This window comes from Dendrobates tinctorius, unplaced genomic scaffold (genome assembly GCF_039654945.1).
Source record: "Dendrobates tinctorius isolate UK_male_01 unplaced genomic scaffold, ASM3965494v1 ptg000285l, whole genome shotgun sequence".
Taxonomy (NCBI): domain Eukaryota; kingdom Metazoa; phylum Chordata; class Amphibia; order Anura; family Dendrobatidae; genus Dendrobates; species Dendrobates tinctorius.
Genome location: NW_027361952.1, coordinates 1,480,681 through 1,492,722, shown reverse-complemented (window position 1 = coordinate 1,492,722; position 12,042 = coordinate 1,480,681). Strand labels below are relative to the sequence as shown.

General features: G+C 48.4%; 1 protein-coding gene across 1 annotated transcript in view; it reads left to right on the top strand.

Annotated features, from left to right (window-relative positions):
* The window catches only part of LOC141072652 (granzyme A-like), a 64,324-nt gene extending 54,362 nt beyond the window's left edge, over window positions 1–9,962 (top strand). Inside the window, exons 4-5 of the mRNA XM_073559950.1 lie at window positions 6,366–6,626; window positions 9,690–9,962. Coding sequence (XP_073416051.1) covers window positions 6,366–6,626; window positions 9,690–9,854 — 426 coding nt within the window. The 3' untranslated portion in view covers window positions 9,855–9,962. The remainder of the gene's footprint in view (window positions 1–6,365; window positions 6,627–9,689) is intronic.
* Window positions 9,963–12,042: the final 2,080 nt, after the last annotated feature.

Sequence of the window (12,042 nt, the reverse complement as noted above, 5' to 3'; positions counted from 1 at the left end):
CAACATACATACATACTACTAGTGTTGAGCATTCCGATACTGCAGGTATCGGCCGATATTCGCTGTATCGGAATTCCGATAACGAGTACCGATATTTTTTCAATATCGGATATCGGAATCGGAAGTTCCCATAATGCAAAGAGCCACTGCTGTGGCTCTGATTGGCTGCCGAAATGACGTCATCATGATGCGCGGTCTGTGCGCATCATGATGCGCCGTCAGTTCGGGCCTTCTGGGGGGTCTATGCCGACTGCCCGGGGTTCTGTACCGGCCTGCCGGGGGTCTGTGCCGACTGCCCGGGGGTCTGTGCGGACTACCGGTGGTCCGTACCGGCCTCCCGGTGGTCTTGTGCCGACTGCCCGGGGGTCTGTGCCGACTGCCCGGGGGTCTGTACCGACCTGCCGGGGGGCTGTGCCGGCCTGCCGGTAGTCTGTACCGACTATCCGGGGGTCTGTGCAGGCTGCGGGGGTCTGTACCGGCCTGCCGGGGGGGCTGTGCCGGCCTGCCGGTGGTCTGTACCGACTGTCCGGGGTCTGAGCGGACTGCCGGGGGTCTGTGCGGACTGCCGGGGGTTTGTACCGGCCTCCCGGGGGGCTGTGCCGGCCTGCCGGTGGTCTGTACCGACTGCCCGGGGGTCTGTGCCGACTGCCCGGGGGTCTGTGCGGACTGCAGGGGGTCTGTACCGGCCTGCCGGGGGTCTGTGCCGGCCTGCCGGTGGTCTGTACCGACTGTCCGGGGGTCTGTGCAGGCTGCGGGGGTCTGTACCGGCCTGCCGGGGGGCTGTGCTGGCCTGCCGGTGGTCTGTACCGACTGTCCGGGGGTCTGAGCGGACTGCCGGGGGTCTCTACCGGCCTGCCGGGGGGCTGTGCCGACTGCCTGGGTATCTGTACCGGCCTGCCGGTGGTCTGTACCGACTGTTCGGGGGTCTGTGCAGGCTGCGGGGGTCTGTACCGGCCTGCCGGGGGGTTAGCAGGAAGCAGCCAGAGGCTGCTGTCTCATCTTACAAGTTGTGTTACACTGGTGTGTGTGAGCTGTGGGTGAGGAAGGTGCTGACAGGCAAAAGTCTCATCTGTAGTGTAGGGAATGGAAGATTCTGGAATGTTCCGGAGAAGTCATATCTTACATTATCATTACACCTCCCCCTTTTTGAGTGCGCTTAGGGAGCCAGTGATGCACAGCCGCAGGTTCGCCCCTGCTGGACAACCCATCGGCATTTCCATGCTCGCGACCCTTCTTGTGTTGTACAGTAAAGTCGTACTGCTGAAGGGCAAGGCTCCAGCATAGCAACCTTCCATTGGTTCCGAACACTGTGTGCAGCCAGCTCAGAGGGTTGTGGTCGGTTACCACAGTGAAGGTGCGCCCGTACAGGTAGGGCTGCAAACGTTGCAGTGCCCAGACCATGGCCAGGCACTCCTTCTTGATGCTGGAGTATGCCACTTCCCTCAGCAAAAGTTTCCGACTCAGGTACAAACACAGGGTGCTCCTGGTTCCCCAAGTCCACCTGGCTGAGCACAGCACCGAGGCCAAACTCGCTGGCGTCGGGCTGTACCAGGAACGGGCGACTGCTGTCAACTGCTTTCAGCACTGGAGAGCTGCACAGGGCTGTTTTCAAAGCTCGGAAGGCCGCCTCACAGCAATCTGTCCAGTTGACTGTTTGGGGCAGACTCCGCTTGGTGAGGTCCGTCAAGGGTTTTGCAAGGACACTATAGTCCTGTACGAACCGCCTATAGTAGCCTGCAGTGCCCAAGAAGGACATCACCTGTTTCTTGGTCCTTGGGGTGGGCCAGGACACAATTGCGTTCACTTTCTCCAGCTCCGGACTCATGTAACCCCCGCCTACACGATGCCCCAGGTAGTGGACCTTGCTCATGCCCATCTAGCACTTTCCCGGCTTGATGGTCATGCCTGCCTGGTGAAGATGCTTCAAGATGCTCCTGGAGATGCTGAAGGTGTTCCTCCCAGTTGGAACTGAAGACAGCAATGTCATCCAGGTACGTCACTGCGTACTCCTCCAGTCCCTGGAGCAGGTGGCTGACAATCCTCTGGAAAGTGGCAGGGGCATTTTTCATGCTGAAGGGCATGACCGTGGACTCGTACAGTCCAAAGGGGGTGATAAAGGCAGATCTCTCCTGCGCCGCAGGACTGAGGGGAATCTACCAGTATCCCCGACTCAAATCCACAATGGATATGTATTTTACGTTCGCCAACCGTTCAAGCAGATGCTTGATGCACGGCATCGGGTGTACATCAGAGGTTCTGATGGCGTTGAGCCCCCTGTAGGTCCGCGCAGAACCGGGTGGTCTGGTCCTTTTTAGGCACGAGGACTACAGGTGAGGCCCACGCGCTCTTGGACTGTCGAATCACCCCCAGCTGTAACATCTCATCGATCTCTCGGCGCATAACCTGCTGTACCTCCTCAGAGATTCATTCAGGCCTTCGCCGTAGTGGTGCATGATTCCCGGTGTCCACCTCGTGAACCGCTACCTCCGTCCTCCCCGGTCAGTTGGAGAACACGGCCCGGAAGAGTTCCAGAGTGGCCAACAGCTGCGACCACTGGGGTACGGTTAACAAATCGCTTATCTCCATGTCCTCGATAGACCCTCCGGCCTTGGCTTGGGCCAGCATGTCCAGGAGAGGATTCTCCTCCCCATCCTCGGGCAGGTTGCAGACCGGTGGGATGCAGGCTTGAAAAAAAAAAGCTGTAGCTAACTTTCTAAAATGGGCAAGCAGGGCGGCATACTTTGACAAGCAAATCCGACAGCTCCGGGCCGCTTTTGAGAAACCGTTGAACAATGTGGTTAAGCACATGGGCCAGGCATGGAATGTGTGTGAGATCTCCTCGCCTCAGAGCCGCCACCAGGTTCCGGCCATTTTCACACATGACCATGCCTGGCTGTAGGTTCAGCAATGTCAGCCACACATCTGCCTGCTCTTTCAGAGCTATCCACAACTCTTCAGCATTGTGCGGTTTGTCACCTAAGCATATTAACTTCAGCACAGCCTGTTGCTGCTTGGCTGAGGCAGTGCTGCAGTGCTTCCAGCTTGTGACTGATGTGTTCATTTCATAGATGGAGGCTGAAGAGGAGGAGGTGCATGAGCTGTAGACTGGGGGCAAGCGTGATTGATGTAGGTCCCGCAATCCTCGGCGTCGGGAGGACGTGTTTCATCACAATGTCCGACTGGGTACCGGCTTCCATTACCTTAAACAAGTGTGCCGTCAGCGAGATGTACCGTCCCTGCCCACAAGCACTTGTCCATGTGTCCATGGTTAGATGGACTTTCCCAGTAACAGCGTGGTTGAGGGCCCGGGTAGTGTAGTGGGACACATGCTTGTGTAGTGCCGTGACAGCTGGGGACAGAGTCCTTTTTTAGATGGACGCCGAAATCAGGTTGCAGAAAGCTTCCGTCTCCACGAGGCTAAAAGGCAACATTTTGACCGCAAACAGACAAGAAATGTGTGAATTTAGTACTGTGTTCTTTGGGGCGTTGACTGGATATTTCTGCTTGCGTTCAAAGGACTGGGGTATGGACAACTGAATGCTGCGCTGGGACAAGAACGTGGACGTGCTTGTTGATAGTGCTATTTAAGTTTGTGTGCAATGACAGATGTAGGGTAGGAGCCATCTTCACATGCACCATGGACAGGGGATTTACTTGCAACAGTGGAAGAAACAGTGGTATCACCCACAGACACTGTTCCTGGAGCCTGGTGTTCGGCCAACAAAGTCAGGTGGTTTTCTGCCATGTGCCTGATCATGGTAGTGGGCAGGCTGGTATTTTCAGATTTCCAGCCCCGCAGTGTGAATACATCATAACACACACACTGTGGGGCAGGATCTGGAGTCTCCACAACACGCAGGCGTGATCGCCTGATGTCAGTTCACGTGCAGCGCACACTGACCATGCCCGAGAACTGTTTTCACAGAGCAGGCGCCGGCATAGGAGACAGAAGGAGGCGGGGAACAGAAGCAGAGCAGGGGCATGATGGACGGCTATGGGAGGCAGGGCACAGAAGGCAGCACAGGAGCTTGATGGATGGCTATGGGAGGCGGGGCACAGAAGCTACAAAGACATGATTGACGGTGGGGAGGTGGCTGCTTCAGGGGGACACACCATACCTATGGGACGCATTACAGGTATGAGGACCTATTTATAAAAGTTAATATTTTGGTATTACTGGGGGTCAGAAACGGAAGAGCCACCTTCACAGAATGCAGCCTTAGTGCTGCAGAAGGTGGCTCTTTTAGTTAAAACGTCCAGGAGGGTGACAGGTTCCCTTTAATATCTTAGCACTACAATCCACCCTTGACCATCAGGAAACCATATATCCTTTATATGCAATGCCATATCCCAAGAGAATAGCCTCAGCAGATAAATGACACATTGATATGAGAGAAGGATACAGCAGCATAAGGCAATACAAGTACAGATTATAACAAAAATTACTCCTAAAATATAGCGTAAATAACCAAAATCGGGCAACCAGGAAAATAATCAATCCAACCATTTACCATTACTTTGTGTGATGTAATCAATGCTATCATTTAACTGGTCTATCTGAGATTGAAAATCCTGGATATGATCTGGCAAGTTAAACCAACACATACTTTCAAACTCTTGACATCTATGATAGTGAATTAATAACAAATAATCTATAGTTGCTCTATTCTGTAAGATAGCTTTTCAGTAACTTTGTATATCTAATAATATATCTTCTAAGTCTCTACTGGTAGTACCAATATGGGTTCCCGATGGTCAGTAATATCTGAGCACTACAACTGTTCAGGTACATACACCGAACACAGACTTCACCAGGAAGCCCGTGTTACTGTTCGGATTTGGCTGCGGTGACCTCGGTGACATCCCTGCTAGCACCTTGAGAGTTTTTCTCATGGTGGTAGGGGGATCTCAGAGACCGGACGTAACCTCTATGATGTCACCACCGGTCTCTGAGGCTGCGCTCGCAGCAGTTCAGTCACCAGTGTTTATCCCCCAGACATGGATTACGGCATGGGACAGAATGATGGACAGGTATGCTATATTGTTTTTTTATTTTACTTTAGTTACAGGAGAATGAGGGCTTTGTTGGATTTAGGAGTTTAAATAAAAATGGAAAAATGTGTTTTGTCTTATTTCAAATAAAAGACTTTATTCTGGCTGTGCCTTTATTTACCAGACAACTATAGGATTAGTAATGGATAGGTGTCTTATAGACGCTTCTCCATTACTAGCTGTGGGCTTGATGTTACCTGACAATACAAAGGTGACATCAACCCCACAAATATGAACCCCACTTGCCACCACTACAGGGTAAGTGAGAAGAGCAAAAAGGCAAAGCACCAGAATTGGCACATCTAATAGATGTGCCTTTTCTGGGCAGCTGTGGGCTGCTATTTTTAGGCTGGGGGGCTAATATCCATGGCCCCTTACCAGCCTGAGAATACCAGTCTCCAGCTGTCTGTTTTAGTAAGGTTGTTTGTCAAAAATGGTGGGGACCTCACACAGTTTTTTTGATTATTTATTTAAATAATTAAAAAAAACAGCTTGGGGACCCCTCTATTCTTGATAACCAGCCTTGCTGAAGCTGACAGCTGAGGGTTGCAGCCCCCAGCTGTGAGTTTTGCCTTGCTGGTTAGCAAAACTACAGGGGAACCCACGCCGCTTTTTAAAAAAATTGTTTATTTACAGTGCAGGAGCGGCTAATGAATACTCCCATCCGCCGCTCCTGCTCTCACTGAAATTAGCGGTAGCAGGTGTCGGATGACGGGAGCAGTAGTCCCATCAGCTGACACCAGTGACCCGAGGTGAGCTTTATACCTCCGATCACAGCTGAGAGCTCCCGTTGTCTTTTGACAGCATGGGAACTGCGTCTTCCTGACCGGCGGGGATGATTTCCCTGCAGATCAGAAGCGGTGTTTGCCACGCTGTCATGCACATAACAGCACAGCAAACACTGGATGTACGGGCCCCCCATTCAAGTGAATGGGGTCCGGGTGCGGGTCTCAAAACTGTTCAACACACGAACCCTAACTTTTTATAACTGTTTGGCCGAACTTGCCAGACTCGAACATCCAGGTGTCCACCCATCTGTAGACGGGACTTGGATAAAATCATAATAACTTGCAAAAAGGTTATATAACTATGACTTAACTATGAGTTGCACAAAAATGTTGCAACATTTCATGCAGTTTTACAAGAAAATTGGCAAAAATTGCTGGATGAAACCACGCCTTAGTGAAAAACTCTTGTATGTTATTACTATGAAATTAATCAAAAGATTAGGCGAGCATTTCTTATGTACAATTTACCGTAAATTTACTGGTGATTTTTTTATTATTTAATTGATTTTCACTCTTTTTTTTCAGCTGTCTCGGGATGCAGAGCTCGGTCCAGCAGTAGATATTTTGCCGCTACCAAACAATGATGAAGATGTTAAGGCAGACACAGTTTGCCAAGTAGCAGGATGGGGGCAGACTGAAAACAGCAAGTTTTCAGACACATTGAGAGAGGTCAATGTCACTATTTTTGATAGAGAACAATGCAAGAAGATCTGGAGGCACAAATATGTAATTTCAGATAATATGATATGCACTTCTGTGGGAACCGACAAAAAAGACACGTGCAAGGTAAGGTTCTGTAGAAAATTGTGCCAGTTCCTGATGTTTGCAGAGCAGACCAAGGACAAAAACTCAGCAGCTCCCATTGTTTCACTGCTCCGATCTCCTCTAAGTCATTCGGTGGTAGACTGTACTAATGTCCTGTAAAAGCTACAACAATTTTGATAAGTTTTCCAATAAGATTTCCAATGCATGGGTCCATCGATCATAGCAATGTTCAGATCACTGGATGCTTTTTTAGAGTCTTTAAAAAAAGTTATATACAGTATTTTTCCAATGTAATTACAATTTAACGTGCTTTCCAAGACCTCTGCTTATTGTCTGTTAAAAGCGACCTCCGCTGTTTATTTCCATTGGATACCAATGGTGTAAGGCACTCAAAACAGTAGAATAAGACATGTGTTCTATAATGGCCATCGTGGTGGCTCAATGATTAGCACTGTTGCTTTATAGCGCTGGAATCCTGGTTCCCACCAAGGACAATATCCGCAAGTAGTTTGCATCTTCTCCAGTTTCCTTCAACAATCCAAGACATAATGATAGGGAATTTAGATAGGGAGTGCCAATTGGGACAGTGATGATAATGTCTGTAAAGAGCTGTTCTATTAGTAGAGGCAGAATTAATCTTCTGTGTAGGAGATTTTGCAATGTACGAATTAGGGATGTAAAGTGGACAAATGGTTGTAGATATTATATGGACACAGTAGTCAACTAGTCCGGGCAACGCCTAATATCTATTACTGATTTTTGAATACTATAAAGACATTATCAGGTCATTGTGGCAGGTACCTCCATCAAGGATGAAGAAAAAATGTAACAAAGAGGCCTGATGCCGCTGCTCATTTCCTGCTTGGCCCCAAGAGAGCCACGCATCTCCTTATCTTAACAACAGAAAGAAAATGAGATTGTACATCCCCTCATAGATCCCATGCACTTACGAGAATGGGGCAGCTCTCCCTATAGAGCTTTTAGCCCCTATTAGATAGAATGAGGACCCTCTCCCTATAGAGCGTTTAGACCGAACACCCACCATAGGAACCTAGGTTCTAGGCCATTGTGCTGACACCCCTACAGATCCCATAACACCTTGGTATATTGTGCCCTCTAAAACCGCTTTGCTCTTTTGTATAATGATCCCTCTGCTCCCAAAGAGGTGAGCCTATTGGTGGATTATTCACTATTTAAACCCATTGTCCCTTGGTAATATCCCTTCATATACAGTGGAAAGGTCAAAAATCTATAATGGTGTTGTCTGTTTACTGGGAGCCCCAATGATCCTGAGAACAGGTGTCTTAGTTATAGAAAATATATGAAAAACTTCTTTTCTATTTTATGTAATACTAGCTGAAGAGCCCGGCGCTGCCCGGGCATAGTAACTAACTACGATTAGTTATAACAAATTATAATGATTATATCTATACATATATAAAGCTGAGTGTAGAGCCCCGCCCACTCCGCATAGCCACATTCACTATAACATCCCACATCATCCCATCAGCCAGAGCTACCGGACTACTACCCATAATATCCCACATCATCCTGTCAGCCAGAGCTACCGGAATACTAATATCACATATCATCCCATCACAGCCGCCGGACTACTACTCCAAATATCCCACATCATCCCATCAGCCAGAGCCACCGGACTACTAATATCCCACATCATCCTTTCACAGCCGCCAGACTACTACCCCTAATATCCCACATCATCCCATCAACCATAGCCACCGGACTACTACCCCTAATATCCCACATCATCCCGTCAGCCAGAGCCACTGGACTACTTCCCCTAATATCCCACATCATCCCATCAGCCTGGGGTCAGAACCAGAGTGCTGAGTGGAATGGCCCTAACTTCCATACCAGGGATCCCTTTAAGAGAGGCCTGGCATCAGAACCAGAGTGCTGAGTGGATTTGCCCTTACTTCCATACCAATGATCTCTTTAATAGAAGCCTGGGGTGAGAATCAGAGCGCTGAGGGATTTACCCTAACTTCCATACCGGAGATCCCTTTAAGAGAGGCCTGGGGTCAGTACCAAAGTGCAGACTCGATTTGCCCTCACTTCCGTACCGGGAATCCCTTAAGAGGGGCCTGGGGTCAGAATCAGAGAGCAGAGTGGATTTGCCCTAACTTCCTTACCGGGGATCCCTTTAAGAGAGCCTGGGATCAGAACCAGAGCGCTGAGTGGATTTGACCTGACTTGCATACCAATGATCCTTTTAATAGAATCCTGGGGTCAGATTCAGAGCGCTAAGGGATTTGCCCTAACTTCCATACAAGGGATCCCTTTAAGAAAGGCCTGGGGTTAGAACCAAAATGCTGGATGGATTTGCCCTGACTTCCATACCAATGATCCCTTTAAAAGGGAAGATGTGCCTATGGGATGGAGGATGCGTGATGGTATATGGGCACGGGAGGGGGGGATTCATACCTGTCGTGCTCTCTGCGCCTTTCTGAGGGTAGACAATGGCTGGGAGCTTATGTTCCCGGGGATGCTAGATTTCTCCCACCATGTCAGTGTCTGCTGAGGTGTTGTCAAGTGGGAAAACTTGCTCATAGCAACCAATCACAGCTCACCTTCTTTTAACTAGCTCTGGTGAAATGAGAGATGCTTAGTGATTGCTTGTAAGGAAAACTGTTGTTCATAGCAACCAATCACAGCTCAGCTTCTTTTAAACAGCTCTGGTGAAATGAAAGATGCTTTGTGATTGGTTGGTGATACACACACACATTAATTTTTATACATAGAGATATGCCATTTATTCCCATTCCAAGCATCACGTACATGTATGAATATGTAGGAAGAAAGGCAAATGACAGGAGGTCGAAAAGGAGATTTCGTAGTGAGAATATAGGGTGGTGGAGGTCGAATGCTTCTTGCAAAATTTATGTATTCTGTATGAATTTGCCATATACAGAGCTACATAATGGGTCATTGATTTCTACTGTAAGAGACATAAGGAAAAGGGGGAAGAGGCGTGACTTGGAAAAAAAAATTACATTTCAGTCCAACAATTGTTTTTTTTTCTCTTGTAAAATTATTTACTTATATACTGTATGATTCTTTTAGGGCGATTCGGGAAGTCCCTTAATATGTAAAGGAGTTTTCAGAGGAATCAATTCTTTTGGGTACAAGCCATGTGGAACGCCGCACACCACAAACGTCTACACTCGTCTGAGTAACAGCATCCTCTCCTGGATCCGTAGTATAATCAATGACACTGATCGAAAGTGATTGCCAGTGTCCTAATATATTTCAGCTTGCTTAACGTTAGATACGCAATCTCACCAACATATCAGCAGAAATAAAAGAAAATGTTCAAAATAAAATATTTTTTATCGAGTTGTTTTTACCGGCTGTGAGTTCCACAATAGGAGGCCCAACTCCATTGTTATGGCTTTGTTTTTAGAATGTGATATTTTACTAGCTCGTGAAGGTGCAGTGGTCTAGAAAACATGAGAAAGAGAATCTGCCATAGAAGTGATTGGCCACAAGGGTGAGGATCTGTATCCGTTAAAGGGAACCTGACAGTAGATCATCATTTCTGCCAGGCATGTTTTCCTTTAACACTTGTTTTTAAGTGTGATTTGGCTTAAAGGGAATCTGTCACCACATTTGACCTATCTAAACTATTAATATGGGCATACAAGTTACAGAATGCTGAAAACAGTCCTCCCTGTATGCCTCATATCAGATGTGTTGTTGTTGTTGAGAAATCATCTTTTATAACTAGAGTTTAGTGAAACGGGTCGGTCAATTTCAAAAGTCGCCGACTTTCGCAAAAGTCGGGTTTCATGACCCGACCATAGCGTGAGGTCGGCCACGAGGTCGTCGACCATGGCGCCAAAGTCGTGTTTGAAATGATGCTTCAGCGCCCTTTTTCAGCCAATGATGGAGGACGCACACTGTGGGAAACGCGATGACATAGGCAGCGGTCACCACCATCTTTGAGAAGGGCATGCAAGTGATTGGCTTGCTTTGTGTGGCGTCACAGGGGCTATAAAAGGGCGTGCACGCCGACCGCCATCTTACTTCTGCTGATCTCAGAATAGGGAGAGCTGCTGCTGCTGCTGATTCTGTAGGGAGAGCGTTAGGCAGGGAAGAAGATACCAAAAACTGCTTCTGCTGCTAGCGATTTTGCCTTTACAACACACCAGTTAGTGTGCAGTGACAGGGGAGGCTCTATTTTGGTGCATGAGCTCTGTTGGTTATTAGGCTGCCTTATAAGGCTCCCTGATAGCTGCATTGCTGTTTTCACACTGCTGTGCAAACTGCTTTTTTAAGAGCAAAAATACTTTTCATCCTCTTTTTTGTCCAGTTACCAAGCGTTCATTTTTCCACACTTTTGTGTGCAGCAGTCCTGCTTATTAGGCTGCCTGCTGCCATACTTGGGACTGAGAGCATCATTGTCAGCTTGCTAAAATCTCTAGGGAGATTCAAAACGCCCACATTGCCAAACTAATCTCGTTAGAGATGATGCCATACCGGTTGGTTGAAAGCGAAGCTTTCCGCAAACTCATGGCCTATGCAGTACCACGCTATGAGCTACCCAGTCAGCACTTCTTTTCTCGCAAAGCCATCCCAGCCCTCCACCTTCATGTGAAAGACTGCATTTTCCATGCACTCAAGCAATCAGTGAGTGGAAAGGTGCACCTCACAACAGATGCATGGTCCAGTAGGCATGGCCAGGGCAGTTACGTGTCCATCACTGCGCACTGGGTTAATGTGGTGGACACATCAGAAGTGGCGTTGGAGACAGGGGTTTTATGACCATGTTGTGGACTGATTTTTCAAGTCCCGCTCACACGACTGGTAATACTGCATCGATTGAAAGTGACAGGAGACAGTAGTTGTCAACTATGGTTACAAACTACTTCTCATCCCATATCGATGTTCTCCCTCACAGGTCATTCCCCTTTGACTATTGGGCCTCTAAACTGGATGCCTGGCCTGAAATGGCACAATATGCCTTACAGGAGCTCGCTTGCCCTGCTGCTAGTGTGCTATCGGAAAGAGTCTTGAGTGCTGCTGGCTCAATCCTGACAGAAAAAAGGACCCATCTGTCGACCCAAAATGTTGATGAGCTAACCTTCATTAAATTGAACCATGCATGGGTTTCAAAGGATTTTGTCCCACCTTCCCCTGATGACACATAGGTTGCCAGAAAAATGGCTCGCTTTTGTCCTCCTCTTCCTCGAACTTCTCCAATTCCTCCATTTGCAGCTGCTGAATGTCCAACATCAACATATGCCATTTTTTAAACCTCCCTAACTGGGCTGCCTCCCCCCCCCCATGGCCGGGGTCACCATCTAGCCCAGGCAACCGTGCGAGTGCCATTGCCCTGGACAGGTGAGTGGGCCGACTCTTGAGCGCCAGCACTGGCACAGGGTCCCTCATAGTGCAATCAAGTGTCCCTGACGGT